This window comes from Saccostrea cucullata, unplaced genomic scaffold (genome assembly GCF_032062105.1).
Source record: "Saccostrea cucullata isolate Sc308-1 unplaced genomic scaffold, CSIRO_AGI_Scuc_v1 ctg1514, whole genome shotgun sequence".
NCBI classification, from domain to species: Eukaryota; Metazoa; Mollusca; class Bivalvia; order Ostreida; family Ostreidae; genus Saccostrea; species Saccostrea cuccullata.
This window is the reverse complement of record NW_026919947.1, coordinates 16182-28485: the sequence shown is the minus strand read 5'-3', so window position 1 is coordinate 28485 and position 12304 is coordinate 16182. Positions and strand designations below refer to the sequence as shown.

At 38.5% G+C, this 12304-nt stretch overlaps 1 protein-coding gene and 1 pseudogene across 1 annotated transcript; both read right to left on the bottom strand.

Annotated features, from left to right (window-relative positions):
• Window positions 1-12304, bottom strand: part of LOC134240734 (uncharacterized) — a 42122-nt pseudogene that overhangs the window by 17347 nt on the left and 12471 nt on the right.
• On the bottom strand, window positions 1244-7834 carry LOC134240722 (uncharacterized). The gene is made up of 4 exons (XM_062722788.1): window positions 7634-7834; window positions 2489-7301; window positions 1691-2349; window positions 1244-1321 (listed from the first exon to the last, which is right to left on the bottom strand). The coding sequence occupies exons 1-4, from the start codon at window positions 7832-7834 to the stop codon at window positions 1244-1246; spliced, it is 5751 nt and encodes a 1916-aa protein (XP_062578772.1).

The following is a 12304-nucleotide window of genomic DNA, read 5'->3' as shown; positions in this document are numbered from 1 at the left end:
ATGAAATGACAGGGTTCTCCACATTTGAAAATTTAACCATGGAGGAAGCTGCGCGAAAGGCGAGATGTGGCCCAAAACACGAATGCGTCTAAGACTTCTTAATCTTCATTAATCAATGATTGTTTTTTTTCAATTTTTAAACTTACTAACTTAAACACAAACCAATGAAATAACTAACACTAACCATTTTTAAATAAAAAAATAATAATTATTAAATTGAAAAGGATCTATCCTGTATCTTACTTCATAAATGTACCAAACTACCGTATAAGTGGAAATTTTAGCGAGACGCAAATGCAGCGATTTGTCCATAAAAAATTGTGTTTATTTTTAGCGAGATGCAAATTTAGCGAAATTAAAATTACCACTTAAGAAGCTTTTACAAATAAAAAGCAATGAATTTTTACCATATGAAATGTTAGCGATCTCAACACCCTCGCTAATAATGCCAAAATTAAATCCTTGCTAAAATTCTACTTAGACGGTATGCCCAAAACCTTAGTAACCTTTGAAGGAATTTAAAGAAAAATTGTTGATACAGTAAGCCAGTAGCCATGGCAATATTTTCGGAAATTAATAATTATAAAATTGTAGCCTGTTGTATGAAAATTTTGTTTCAATATGACTAAAACTGATGAATTGGTAGTATTTTCTTTTAAGTTAACACACAAAAGAACATTTGGACTAGTCTCCCTTTTTTCTAAACTTTTTATTTTCCCAGTTATTGCATTTTTCACCAAGTTTTGTATAGTGTCAATTGCTAATAAAAAAAAAGCGCCACGCGATGTTTCATAACAACAGGAATTAACTCTAAAACTAAGACGGCGATTGAAACGTAAGCCATATGCACATTTCATCACACAAATAATAAAGTTAAAGCTTTTAAAACAGAGCATGGGAAATTGATTAAATACAGAGGAATTTGAGTATTTTTTTCTGGCACAGAAAATTTAATCGCAAGCATGACGATTCTCATGCTTGTAATTGTCATCTTTTATAAATCTGTTGTATATCTAATCATGTAGTGAACATATTGAAGTTCCCCCAAATTATTAACATATGTACTGGATAATAATCCCTCAAAATATTGATCATCTGATCAGCTGATTGACGCTCTGTATGTTTAGCACAGTCCGCTTTCCTTCGAGGCATGCGAGGTGCATGACAGTCGAAGTATAAACACAATCAACAACTCAAGTCATTAAAAAAGTAGTTGTCAGGACTTAAATGCAATAAAATGTCATCATGGCACAGCTCGTTTCACCATGGCGCACATAAATATAACCATGGCGGGTCGTGGTAAAACCCCTTGTGGAGAACCCTTTTATGTTCATGAATTGTTCATGAAGATCCTATGAACTTATTTTTGGACATTATCAAATCATGAATTTTTATTCATGAAAGAAAATTGATGAATATTCATGAATATTTGTTTTCATGAATAATTCATGAATAGTCATATTTCAAGATTTGTCCAATAATAAGTTTATTGCATCTTAATGAATTGTTCATTAATAATTTGTAAAATTTACTCAGGAATGTTCATGAATGAATAAAATTCATGACTATTCATGAATATTCTTGCTTATTTTTAAACAAAAATTGCAATATAACTCATGTTTATTTATGAAAATGCATGCAAAATGAAAGTCATGCAAAATGAAAAACTGTAAAAGATAGCTAATCTAACACTCCGGACGAATCCATCCTCACTTGCATACGTCTCTACGACACGGCCGAGATGCCATTGATTTCGTGGTAAGTTGTCATCCTTCACTAACACAACATCTCCTGTCTGGATATTCCGTCTGGGCGAGGACCACTTTGTACGCGTCTGGAGGGTCTGAAGGAATTCCTTTCTCCAACGTATCCAGAATTCATTGGCCAGGTATTGTATACGGCGCCATCTCTTACGGCAATACAAATCAGGCTTCTGGAACTCACCAGGTGGTGGTAAGACAACCTTAGACTTCATGGTTAGAAGGTGGTTCGGTGTGATCGGTTCGGGGGCGAATGGATCATGCAAGTTCGAAATGGTAAGTAGGCGACTGTTGACAATAGCCATAGTCTCACAGAAAAAGGTTCTAACAGCCTCATCGTCTAACTGCGCACTAAAATCCTGCAAGAGGGAAGAAAGCACATTGCGAACTGTCCTGATCTGCCTTTCCCAAATTCCGCCCATATGACTCGCTGATGGAACGTTCATTTTGAAATGGATATAATCACATCCGTCAGCTGTGAGAAACCGCTTCAAACGACTATCATCTAATTCTTCCAAAGATTCTCTGAGTTCTCTCTCAGCCCCAACAAAGTTTGTGCCTCTATCTGATCTCAGTTGTCTTATTGGTCCTGCCAATATTTCTTATTGGAAATCTGCGCAGAGCGTTGATGAATGAACTAGTGTCGAGAGAGTTTGCAGTTTCTAGATGCACGGCTCTCGAAGACATACATGTAAAGAGAACTCCATATCTCTTCAACTCTCTTCTACCTTCTTTGATGTAGAATGGTCCAAAAAAGTCTACACAACTGTATGTAAATGGTGCCTCTGCTGCAAGTCTGTCAGCAGGTAGGTCGCTCATTTTCTGATCCTGTGTTTGGCTGCGACGTTTACGACATTTCACACATTTCGAAATGACACTGTACACAGCAGAACTGCAGCCAATAATCCAATAACCATTTGATCTTATCTCATTCGTGGTAATACTTCGTCCTTGGTGTCTGCTGCGTTCATGAAAGTGTCTGATGATAAGCCTTGTAATATGTGACTTCCTTGGTAGAATGATTGGATGCTTAACATAAGACGTGAATTCTCCCTTCCGCAAACGACCACCGACTCGCAAAACATCATTATCATCCAGAAATGGGTCAAGTCGGTAAAGGGAGGATGTCTTTCGAACGGTTTTCGTCCTGTTAACTTCCTCACATTTCTTGGTGCTGTGAAGAATTTTCAGTTCTTCACTAAAAGCCTCTTTCTGAACTAATCTTACAATAGCCAATTCTGCTTTCTCCAATAATGCTACTGGCAATCCTTGCTCATGGCAAAGCACTGCGTCTGTTCCCTTCTGACAAGCGTCCTTCTTAAATAATAACTTGAACTTAAAACAGTTCGCTATGAGTCTCTTTGCCTGGGTCCAATCAGAAAAACGTTCCAAATGATCTGTCAATGATTCATATTCAGTAGGTTCCACCTTTGTCTCAAACACCTGGCAACGCTTAACCTCTGGGTCATCGTCGGATATAGTTGGCTTGCTGACAGGCTGACCAGTAAATGGTAAACTGGACTCCCATAGAAACTTGGGTCCTCTGAACCATTCTTTCCTCTTTCGTAACTCATCAGCTGTAACACCGCGTGATGCCATGTCTGCTGGATTCTCTGCTGAACTGATATAGTTCCACTGATATGGTTCTGTGTGACCACGAATCTGTTGAAGTCTGTTGGCAACAAAAACATGAAATCGCCGAGAATCATTAGCAATGTATCCAAGAACAACAGTGCTATCTGTCCAGAACCATTCGACAATATTGCTGATTTCAAGCTCTTCTAGAAGTTGGGAGCTGACCTTAACAGAAACGAGCGCAGCAGTAAGTTCCAAACGAGGTACGGTTACTGGCTTGAGTGGCGTGACCCTGGATTTTGCCATAACTAAAGAGCAGTGTACTTGCTGCTTGTCATCGATGAGACGAAGATATGAGCACTGGCCATACCCGATTGTGCTCGCATCTGAGAAATGGTGTAGCTCAGCTACAACAACATCTCCAAAGTTCTCGGGTTTTAGACATCTCTTGATTTCCAAGGAACCAAGCTGCTCAAGATCATTTCTCCAACATCTCCATCTAGGTCTCAAGTTCTCTGGAAGAGGGCTATCCCAATCTGTCTGGTTTCTACACATTTCCTGCAAGATTTGTTTCCCAACTAGGACAAAAGGTGCTATGAATCCAAGTGGGTCAAATACGGAACTCAAAGTCGACAGAACGCCTCGTCTAGTAAGAGGACGGTCTCTCAGTGTAATCTTGAACTGAAATGCGTCTCTCTGAATACACCACTGTATACCTAAGGTTCTTTCCATGGGAAGCTTGTCATGGCGTATGTCAATATCTGCTAGTCCCTTTGCTCTTTCTTCAGCTGGAATGCTCTCCAAAACTTCCTTTGAGTTTGAGAGGAACTTGTGTAACTTCAAACTACTTCTGCTGCACAACTCTTTGCTTCTCTCTATGATGCTAATGGCTTTCTCTGGAGTAGCTACCGACTTCAGTCCGTCGTCAACATAGAAGTCTCGTTTGATGAAGTTCCCACCATCAGACCCAAACTGAAGCTCTCCGTCTGTGGCAGCTTGTCTCAAGCTAAAGTTGGCGCATCCTGGAGAAGACACTGCTCCAAATAGATGTACAGTCATCCGGTAAGTAGTAGGATCCTTATTGAAATTGCCATCATCCCACCACAAGAATCGTAGGTAATTTCTATGTTCAACATTCACTTTGAACTGATGAAACATCTGCTCAATATCACACACAAAGGCCACTGGCTCTTTGCGAAATCGACACAAAACTCCAAAAAGCATATTCATCATGTCAGGTCCTTGCAGCAAATGGTCATTCAATGACTGCCCCATACATCTTGCACTGCAATCGAAGACTACACGCAGCTTTCCTGGTTTTTGCGGATGATATACACCATGGTGTGGGATGTACCACTCCTGACAACTATCGACACCAATTTCCGTCTTCGGTACTATTTCGGCAAAACCATTTGATATCAGCTCTCTCATAAAGGAAATGTAGTGCTCGCTATACTGTGCATCTTCCTCAAGTCGCCTTCGCAAGTGTTGTAGTCGCTGAAATGCCATGTCTCTATTGTTGCTCAGGTATGACATTGCTTCTCGGAAAGGCAATGGCATTTCATAATGTCCATCACACTTATGAATCCCCTTTTCCATGATATCCAGAAATTTTCTGTCTTCGTAGGAAACATGTTTTGAACTGCTAAAGTTCTCACTGAAATCCACTTCAAGCATCCTAACTACGTCTTCAGGGTCGATTACTTCCTTTATCTTGTTCCTTACAGAAAATACAACATGGTCTTGCCTTGATGCTTCAGATGTACACAATTCTGTAGGCACGTCGCACGCAACAATACGATGACTAATTCCTATGGGATCCTCTTCCCATTCCGTTGAACTGTCATTCTCCATTATGCCTACTACACTCCATCCCAAGTCAGTGCGTTGACCATAAGGTCCGTCTTTAGATGGAACGATAACATCTCTAGGCGTCAAAGTCTTCACACAGTTGTAACCAATAAGTAATCCAACTTCGCAATCTGTCAGAGGTAGAAGTTCATCAGCAATAGTTTCCAGATGAGGCCATCTTCTCGCAACTTCCGGTGTCGGGATATGGGATCTGTTAGCAGGCATGATAGCTCTTGTGTATGTCTCAGGTAACGCTATTCTGTGTTCACCACTGAATCCACGTACAACAAGTCCTCCAATCTTACAACTATCTATGGTCTTGTTCTCTGCATACATAGTAGAAAGCATCAGCTTCACAGGTCTACCAGTAAGTCCAAGGGCCCTTGAAGTTTTCTCCAGAATAAAGGTTGTATCCGATTGTGTGTCAAGTAGCGCATACACTAACCTCTCTCTTTCTGTGTTCTCTTTATGTGACACATAAACTGGAAGTATCATGGTACTTTTGCTAGATGCTCCAGAGTGATTCATAAGTGTTGTCCCTGATGAACTCTCCTTTGGAACTGCTGCCTTATCCACGTCCTCTGTAATCTGCTGTTGTTCTCGTCTGTAGATGTCCCCGTGTAAAGATGAGGGGTGAAACTTGGAACAAGTTTTGCATCTTTTCCTCTGACGACACTTCCTTGATAGATGACCCGAATGTAAACACCCAAAACACAGACCTTTCTGCTTTGCGTACTGTTTTCTTCCTTCCAGACTCTTCGCTAAGAACTGTTTACAGTCATCTAGTTCATGATTCCCTTCACACAAAACACAGTTTCTCCCTCTGTCACTTCTATTTGCTACGTTCACATTTGCGGGCTGATTCTCGTCAACGTCTGTCAGGAAAGATCGTTTTCCATAATCAGCTGCACCTCGCTGTCGTACCCTGACATCAGGTCGTGGTTTACTCGGCTCTGATTGGGTGAGTTCAGACTTCTTTACAGACTCAATGGAGGTAATAGGGTCTGTCGCAATCTTGGCTTCTTTCACGATAAATTCCATGAAATTCTTGAATGGTGGAAATTCCATTCTTTCTTCTCTATACTGTGTGGCGATCCTACCCCATCTTGTCACAAGCCAGTCTGGAAGTTTGCTCAGCAGTCTTCTGTTCTCTCTGTCATCATTGAGAATGTCCAAGCTTCCAATACTCTGCATGGCCGTATAACACTGCTTGAGAAAATCACCAAAACGCTGCAGTCCAACACCATCTCTCGAGCTTATCTTTGTCCATTTATCCAGTTTGTCACGGAATGCATTGGCAACAATGAATGGGTTACCATATCTTTGGTCTAGCAGTCCTTTAGCCTCCTCATACGCATCATCTGTTGATAACAGAAAATAGTTCTCTATGACATCTTTCACTGGTCCACCCAGATACTTCTTCAAATAATGTATCCTCTCTGAATCTGGAATCTGACGCTGCTCAATGAGTGTTTGAAATGATGCTTTCCAACTTGGATACTTCAACGGATCTCCTAAGAAAATGGTAGGTTCCGGAGGGGGTAAACGACTAAGACTCACTTGCTTCGCTAGTGAAGTAGCCAGATCCAATAAGCCTTGCTCTATTTGTTTGTCATCTTTACTAGGCAGTGACGGATTGTTAAGTGACTGCAAGTCTATGTTGCTTAAGGGTACTCTTGAAGCAGTACTAGTGTCGACGTATTCCTGTTGTGTGTGAGGAGTAAATACTGGAGGAATGAGGTTCCTATGCAAAATAGGTGGTGCTTCCGATACTGGTTCTATCTTGACCTTCGCTTCTGATGGCCTTACCTGAGTATCAATGAATCTTTTAACACGCTCCTTGGAGTCAAGCTCGGGAATCGAATGTTTAAAATCACTGTACGAGAATGGTTCATTACTTCCCAAAGTCTCAAGTGCTTCTAACTTAGCCTGCGCTATATCAAGCTCCTTTTGGGTTCTGATCCTTTCAAGGTCTGCCTTGTGTTTCGCCTCTGCATCAATGTACTTCAGTTTTGTCTCAGCGCTGCTGCCTCCATGACTGTATCTACTGACTTCCTGGAACTTCTGGAGGTATTGGAAACCCTCGTTGACCTTGATGTACGACTGCTGTGCGATCTACCTGAAATCCTGGAGACAGAGTCAAACTCTAATTCTCTTAAGCAATTTGTAATGTCTCTCATTAATGTGTGATTATCTCCTAGAATAATCTCGATCCTCCCCTGGTATTGATCAAATAAATTTCTGTACTTCTCGTCTTCTTCATTTGTGAGCATTTGTTTCAGTCTTTCAAGGATTTCATTCAGACTAGTCGTAATACTAATAAGAACGTCTCTTTCTTGCCTGATAGCAGAGGTATCCTTCGAATCCGAAATAAGAACTTCAAAAGAAGCTGCGCACTTTCGCCATCTTGTAGCTTTGAGCTTAAAGTCTGAGCATATCTGATCAACTTGCCATTCCAAACCTTTCGTTGTCATCTTGCGCTCACGCATATTTAATGTATTGCTCTGGCTTGTTTGTCCGGAGTCCTTAGACGTTTCCTCAGAAGTTGTTTTAACATTTTCCTTGTCGTTACCTGTGTTGTTGTCTTCCTTTGTTTCAGGGGGGATAGATGAAAGTGCATCTGTATAGGACATCTCTTTGTTCGACATATTTGTAACACAGTTAGGGATCTAAACTTAGATACAATACAATGTTACCTACTGACTATGTGATAAAATATTGCAATAAAATATCAGAACCTTCCCCTAGCACACAAGGTAAATACATGCACATGTATACATATTAAATACAAATCAACATTTGCAACAAGAGTCAATACAGTTCCAATCTACATCACAGTCTTGATAATTGTTCATATGCACAACTATAATAATTATCTAGCACTAATCAATAGCATTAATCAATTAATAGCACACTGTTTACTAACACACAGTCACAAATATGTTATGTATAGTAATGCTAAAATTGTCACTTTATAACGCAAACGTGTCACCATACAATTTTCACACAGTTAATGTCATCAACATAAATCGCAAATTATGTTCCGTTCACAGTTACACATCATCACAGAAACATCATGCATCGCAAATACTGTGAAGTCAGAAGGTAGTGGCGTCTTTAAGCTTCCATAGGTCACACTCACCGTTTTACCCTGGGAAGGAGTTTCACTATTACGGCAGAGATGTGCGGTTATGGATCGGCCCTCTCGTAGATAAAATAAGGTTTACTTAGGTTTTAACTGATGAAGTTTAATTCAAAACAAAAATACGGGTATTCCCGCCGTAGTGTCACAAGATACCAAACTTCACCGTGAAACTGTAACAATAACAATTACACAGAATCAATACATAGAAAACTAATTACAGCTAGATCGAATACGCAAAAATACACATACAAAACAAACTTGTGCCTTATTCTCGCATAAATGTGAGGGCTATGTCGTACCATGTGCTTGCCGCCATGAACTTAAAAATAACGCAAATGATACAAGATTACCTCATTGTACAAAAGAGTTCCAACTACGGTAACATGTGCGGGCGTAACAAATCCTCATCATATTCCTTCTTTGTATTCTGTTATTTTCCTCAAAGGTTGACTAAGAATGACTACGCTAATTATCCTCACATTCTACCAATTCACATTTCCAACGTCTCGCGCGTTTCAAGTTTGCCTCGCCTTTTTACAAAGTGTAATGCAGAGCTAAGTGTTTTGTTAAAAAAATAATAAACACTTTCTGAATAATTTTTCACTGAAATTTAAATTTTTAAAATCAATATAAGTTTTATCAAATAATGAATTGGAATTTTTACAACATCAATTACACATGAGCGTTTTAGTTTCTTTTTTTTCATAACAAATATGGCAGCCGCCATAACTGGAGGACAACAAATATCTCTGGGCTCTACTCGCACTCAAATTGAGTATTCTGAGCTATGAAGACGTAAGGAGAATAGAGCACAAAATACGAATGTGGGTCATGTCATAGATATTACAAAACCATTCAGTCTGTGCTGTGTCATTCACACACGATGCACAAAAATGTGACATTTTAACTGCTTCACAATATATAAAGCGTTTCGACGCAAGGATAGTACGGAACAGTATGGACAAGAGAAAAAAAATTTTAGTTGTTAATAAATATATGATACGTTTTTACGAAGGTTACACTACGAAATATTAGTCGAATCCGTCCATTCATAACAGAAGATGCTTGTAAGACTCTAGTTGTCGCTCTAGTTACATCAAGACTTGATTATGGAAATGCACTATTCTATGGAATTACAGAGACAAATATTTCACGGCTACAGAGAGTACAAAATACGGCAGCAAGGATTGTCACCCGAACTAGGAAGCATGATCATATCTCCGAAGTCCTGATATCTCTTCACTGGCTTCCAGTTAAATTTGGAACATATTATAAGATCCTTTTATACACTTTCAAAGTACTCCAGGGGACATCACCATCATAACTTGAGGAACTCATAACAGTCTATCAACCGTCAAGAACTCTACGCTCGTATGACTCCAAACATCTTGTGAAACCTCGTGTTCGCACGGAGACATACGGAACGCGTCGTTTTGACCATGCAGCGGCAACTTTGTGGAATGGTTTACCTGATGCTCTCCGCTTCCAGACGTCACTTTTAGCCTTTAAACGAGATCTTAAGACTCATCTTTTTAAGATAGCATGCGACGTATAATTTTTTTATTTTTTGAACAAGTTATTAAGTTCTATTGTCCTCAGACTATTTATTTTGGGCACAACCCGATTGTGTGAAAATTTTAATGTGATCTCAATTTGATCTTAGTCTAGCAGCATATAATTTTTGCTTACTCTTATGTTAGTTACGATCTCTTAGAATGATTTTAGGTTTTATGTTTTATGATTATTGTTTTTATGATTATTGTGTTGTATTTAACTACTTGTATATCTGACATAGTGTCTGTTCAGCGCCTTAGAATAAATTATTTTAAATGGGGCGCTATACAAATTTTATTATTATTATTATATTATTATTTATTATTCATTTTACCCGCCATATTGTCAGTCACATCAAACGTAATATTTATTCTGTAATTCTATTGGTTAAGAGACTTTGTCCTACCCAATCAGATCAGGCATTTATTTTTAGTGTATAATTGGCTTACTCTGCCTATATATAGAGGTACATTGTACTCAACTTGTGAATATCACTCTGCTAGGGGTCAAGAACGCAAGGTTCGTGCTTTAAGAACTTCAAGTTCGGTAGCATAATAATGTAGTAATGTAGTTTCCCATAGTAGAGTCATTTATTGATTCAGGGTAGAATTAGATATTCTTTACCTTACTTCAGTGAGATATATTTATAGGTTATCCTTGTGTTTATTTTTATATTGGCCTACATTTTGGGGTGTATGGAAGCTTTGTAGTGTAATAAATACAAATTTGTTTTAAGATACAAATGTAGAATCTATGTCGCTGAAGTCTTTGTCACAAGATTTTCAAACTTTTCATAATTATAAATAAGCACTTGCTTTTCATTCAGTTAAAAACACATGACATGTGTCCTTGTTATGTTCCCCAAACGAAGTTGGGGAACATATTGTTTTTACTCTGTTTCTTATTATTATGTTCCCCAAACGAAGTTGGGGAACATATTGTTTTTACTCTGTTTCTTATTATTATTATTATTATTATTATTATTATTTTTCTTCTTCTTCCTGGGTACTTTTTTGTCCGGGAATGATCTTGTAAACTGTTCGTCCGATGTAGGTAAAACCTTTTTAGAGTAAGTAGACATGTTATGTAGATTTGCGGAATCAAGGTCATTTTGCGCGCACGTGCTTGCAAGAGCGTGCACGTGCAACACGTGAAATGACCAATATAATGAATATAGTCGCGCAATTTTTGTATTTTTTGATGAAATGCTTTGAAACTCATAATATAAGGATATATTAGTAGCATAGACAAGATGACATGGTCAAAATAGCAAGATCTCACGCGCATGCACGTGCGCTTCATTCTGATTGGCTAAAACTAAAGTCTCAATATCTTTCTGGTTTTTTGATAAAATCCTCTGAAATTTTGAACATAGTCATACATTAGGGAGATCTACAGCCTGATATAAAAGAATTATCATGAAAGCATGTGCATGCACGTGTGTTTGCAAGAGCGCGCACGTGCAACACCAGAAATGTCCAATATAAGGGATATAAACGTAACTATTTACATTTTTGATGAAATGTTTTGAAACTTATAATATTAGGATATATTAGAAGCATAGACTAGAGGACATGGTCAAAATAGCAAGATCTCACGCGCATGCACGTGCGCTTCGCTCTGATTGGCTGAAACTAAAGTCACAATATCTTTCTTATTTTTCGACAAAATCCTTTGAAATTTTGAACATGGCTAGACATTATAAAGATCTACTGCATGGTATATAAGAATTATCATGAAAAGCATACGCATGCACGTGTGCTGCAATCTGATTGGCTGAAAATTTAAATGTCTATAACTTTCTTAGTTTTCAACGAAACGGGATAAAATTTATAATATGACTAGGTATAATGGATTCCTACATAATGTTCCTATAAAATTGAATGCACGAACATGCATTCGTGCACGTGCACGCACGAAATACGCAAAATGGCCAATATTTAAAAAAAACATTAAAATGTATATTGTAAAGATTTTTTTTCATTTATTCTCACGATATATAGAAATGTTAATTGTTTGGACAACATGCCATCATCATCTTGCATGTACATGCACGTGCCTGCGCATACAATGCGTTAATTGACATATATTTTATATCATTGTAGCTTTTATAATTCTTTGATGAAATCCTTCGATACTGATCATATTTTTTAAAATGTCTTACAGGAATTAGGCACAAAAAGGGATTTGTGGAGCGTTTGGGGAACATCCGTAACGGTCCCCGTTACAATTAGCACTAGTTATTTTTTTTCTTCTTCTTCCTGGGTACTTTTTTGTCCGGGAATGATCTCGTAAACTGTACATCCGACTAAGGTGAAATGTTTTTAGGGTCAGTAGACATGTTATGTAGATTTGCGGAACGAAGGTAATTTTGCGCGCACGTGCTTGCAAGAGCGTGCACGTGCAACATGTGAAATGA

Excerpts from the sequence above, each read along its gene's own strand:
- LOC134240722 (XM_062722788.1), bottom strand. The coding sequence starts at position 7,834 with ATGTCGAACAAAGAGATGTCCTATACAGATGCACTTTCATCTATCCCC. Across the intron at positions 7,302-7,633 it reads CGAAAGGTTTGGAATGGCAA|ATCGCACAGCAGTCGTACAT; the intron begins GTTGATCAGATA and ends GATTTCAGGTAG. Across the intron at positions 1,322-1,690 it reads AGGATGGATTCGTCCGGAGT|GGTTCTCCACAAGGGGTTTT; the intron begins GTTAGATTAGCT and ends TGAACATAAAAG.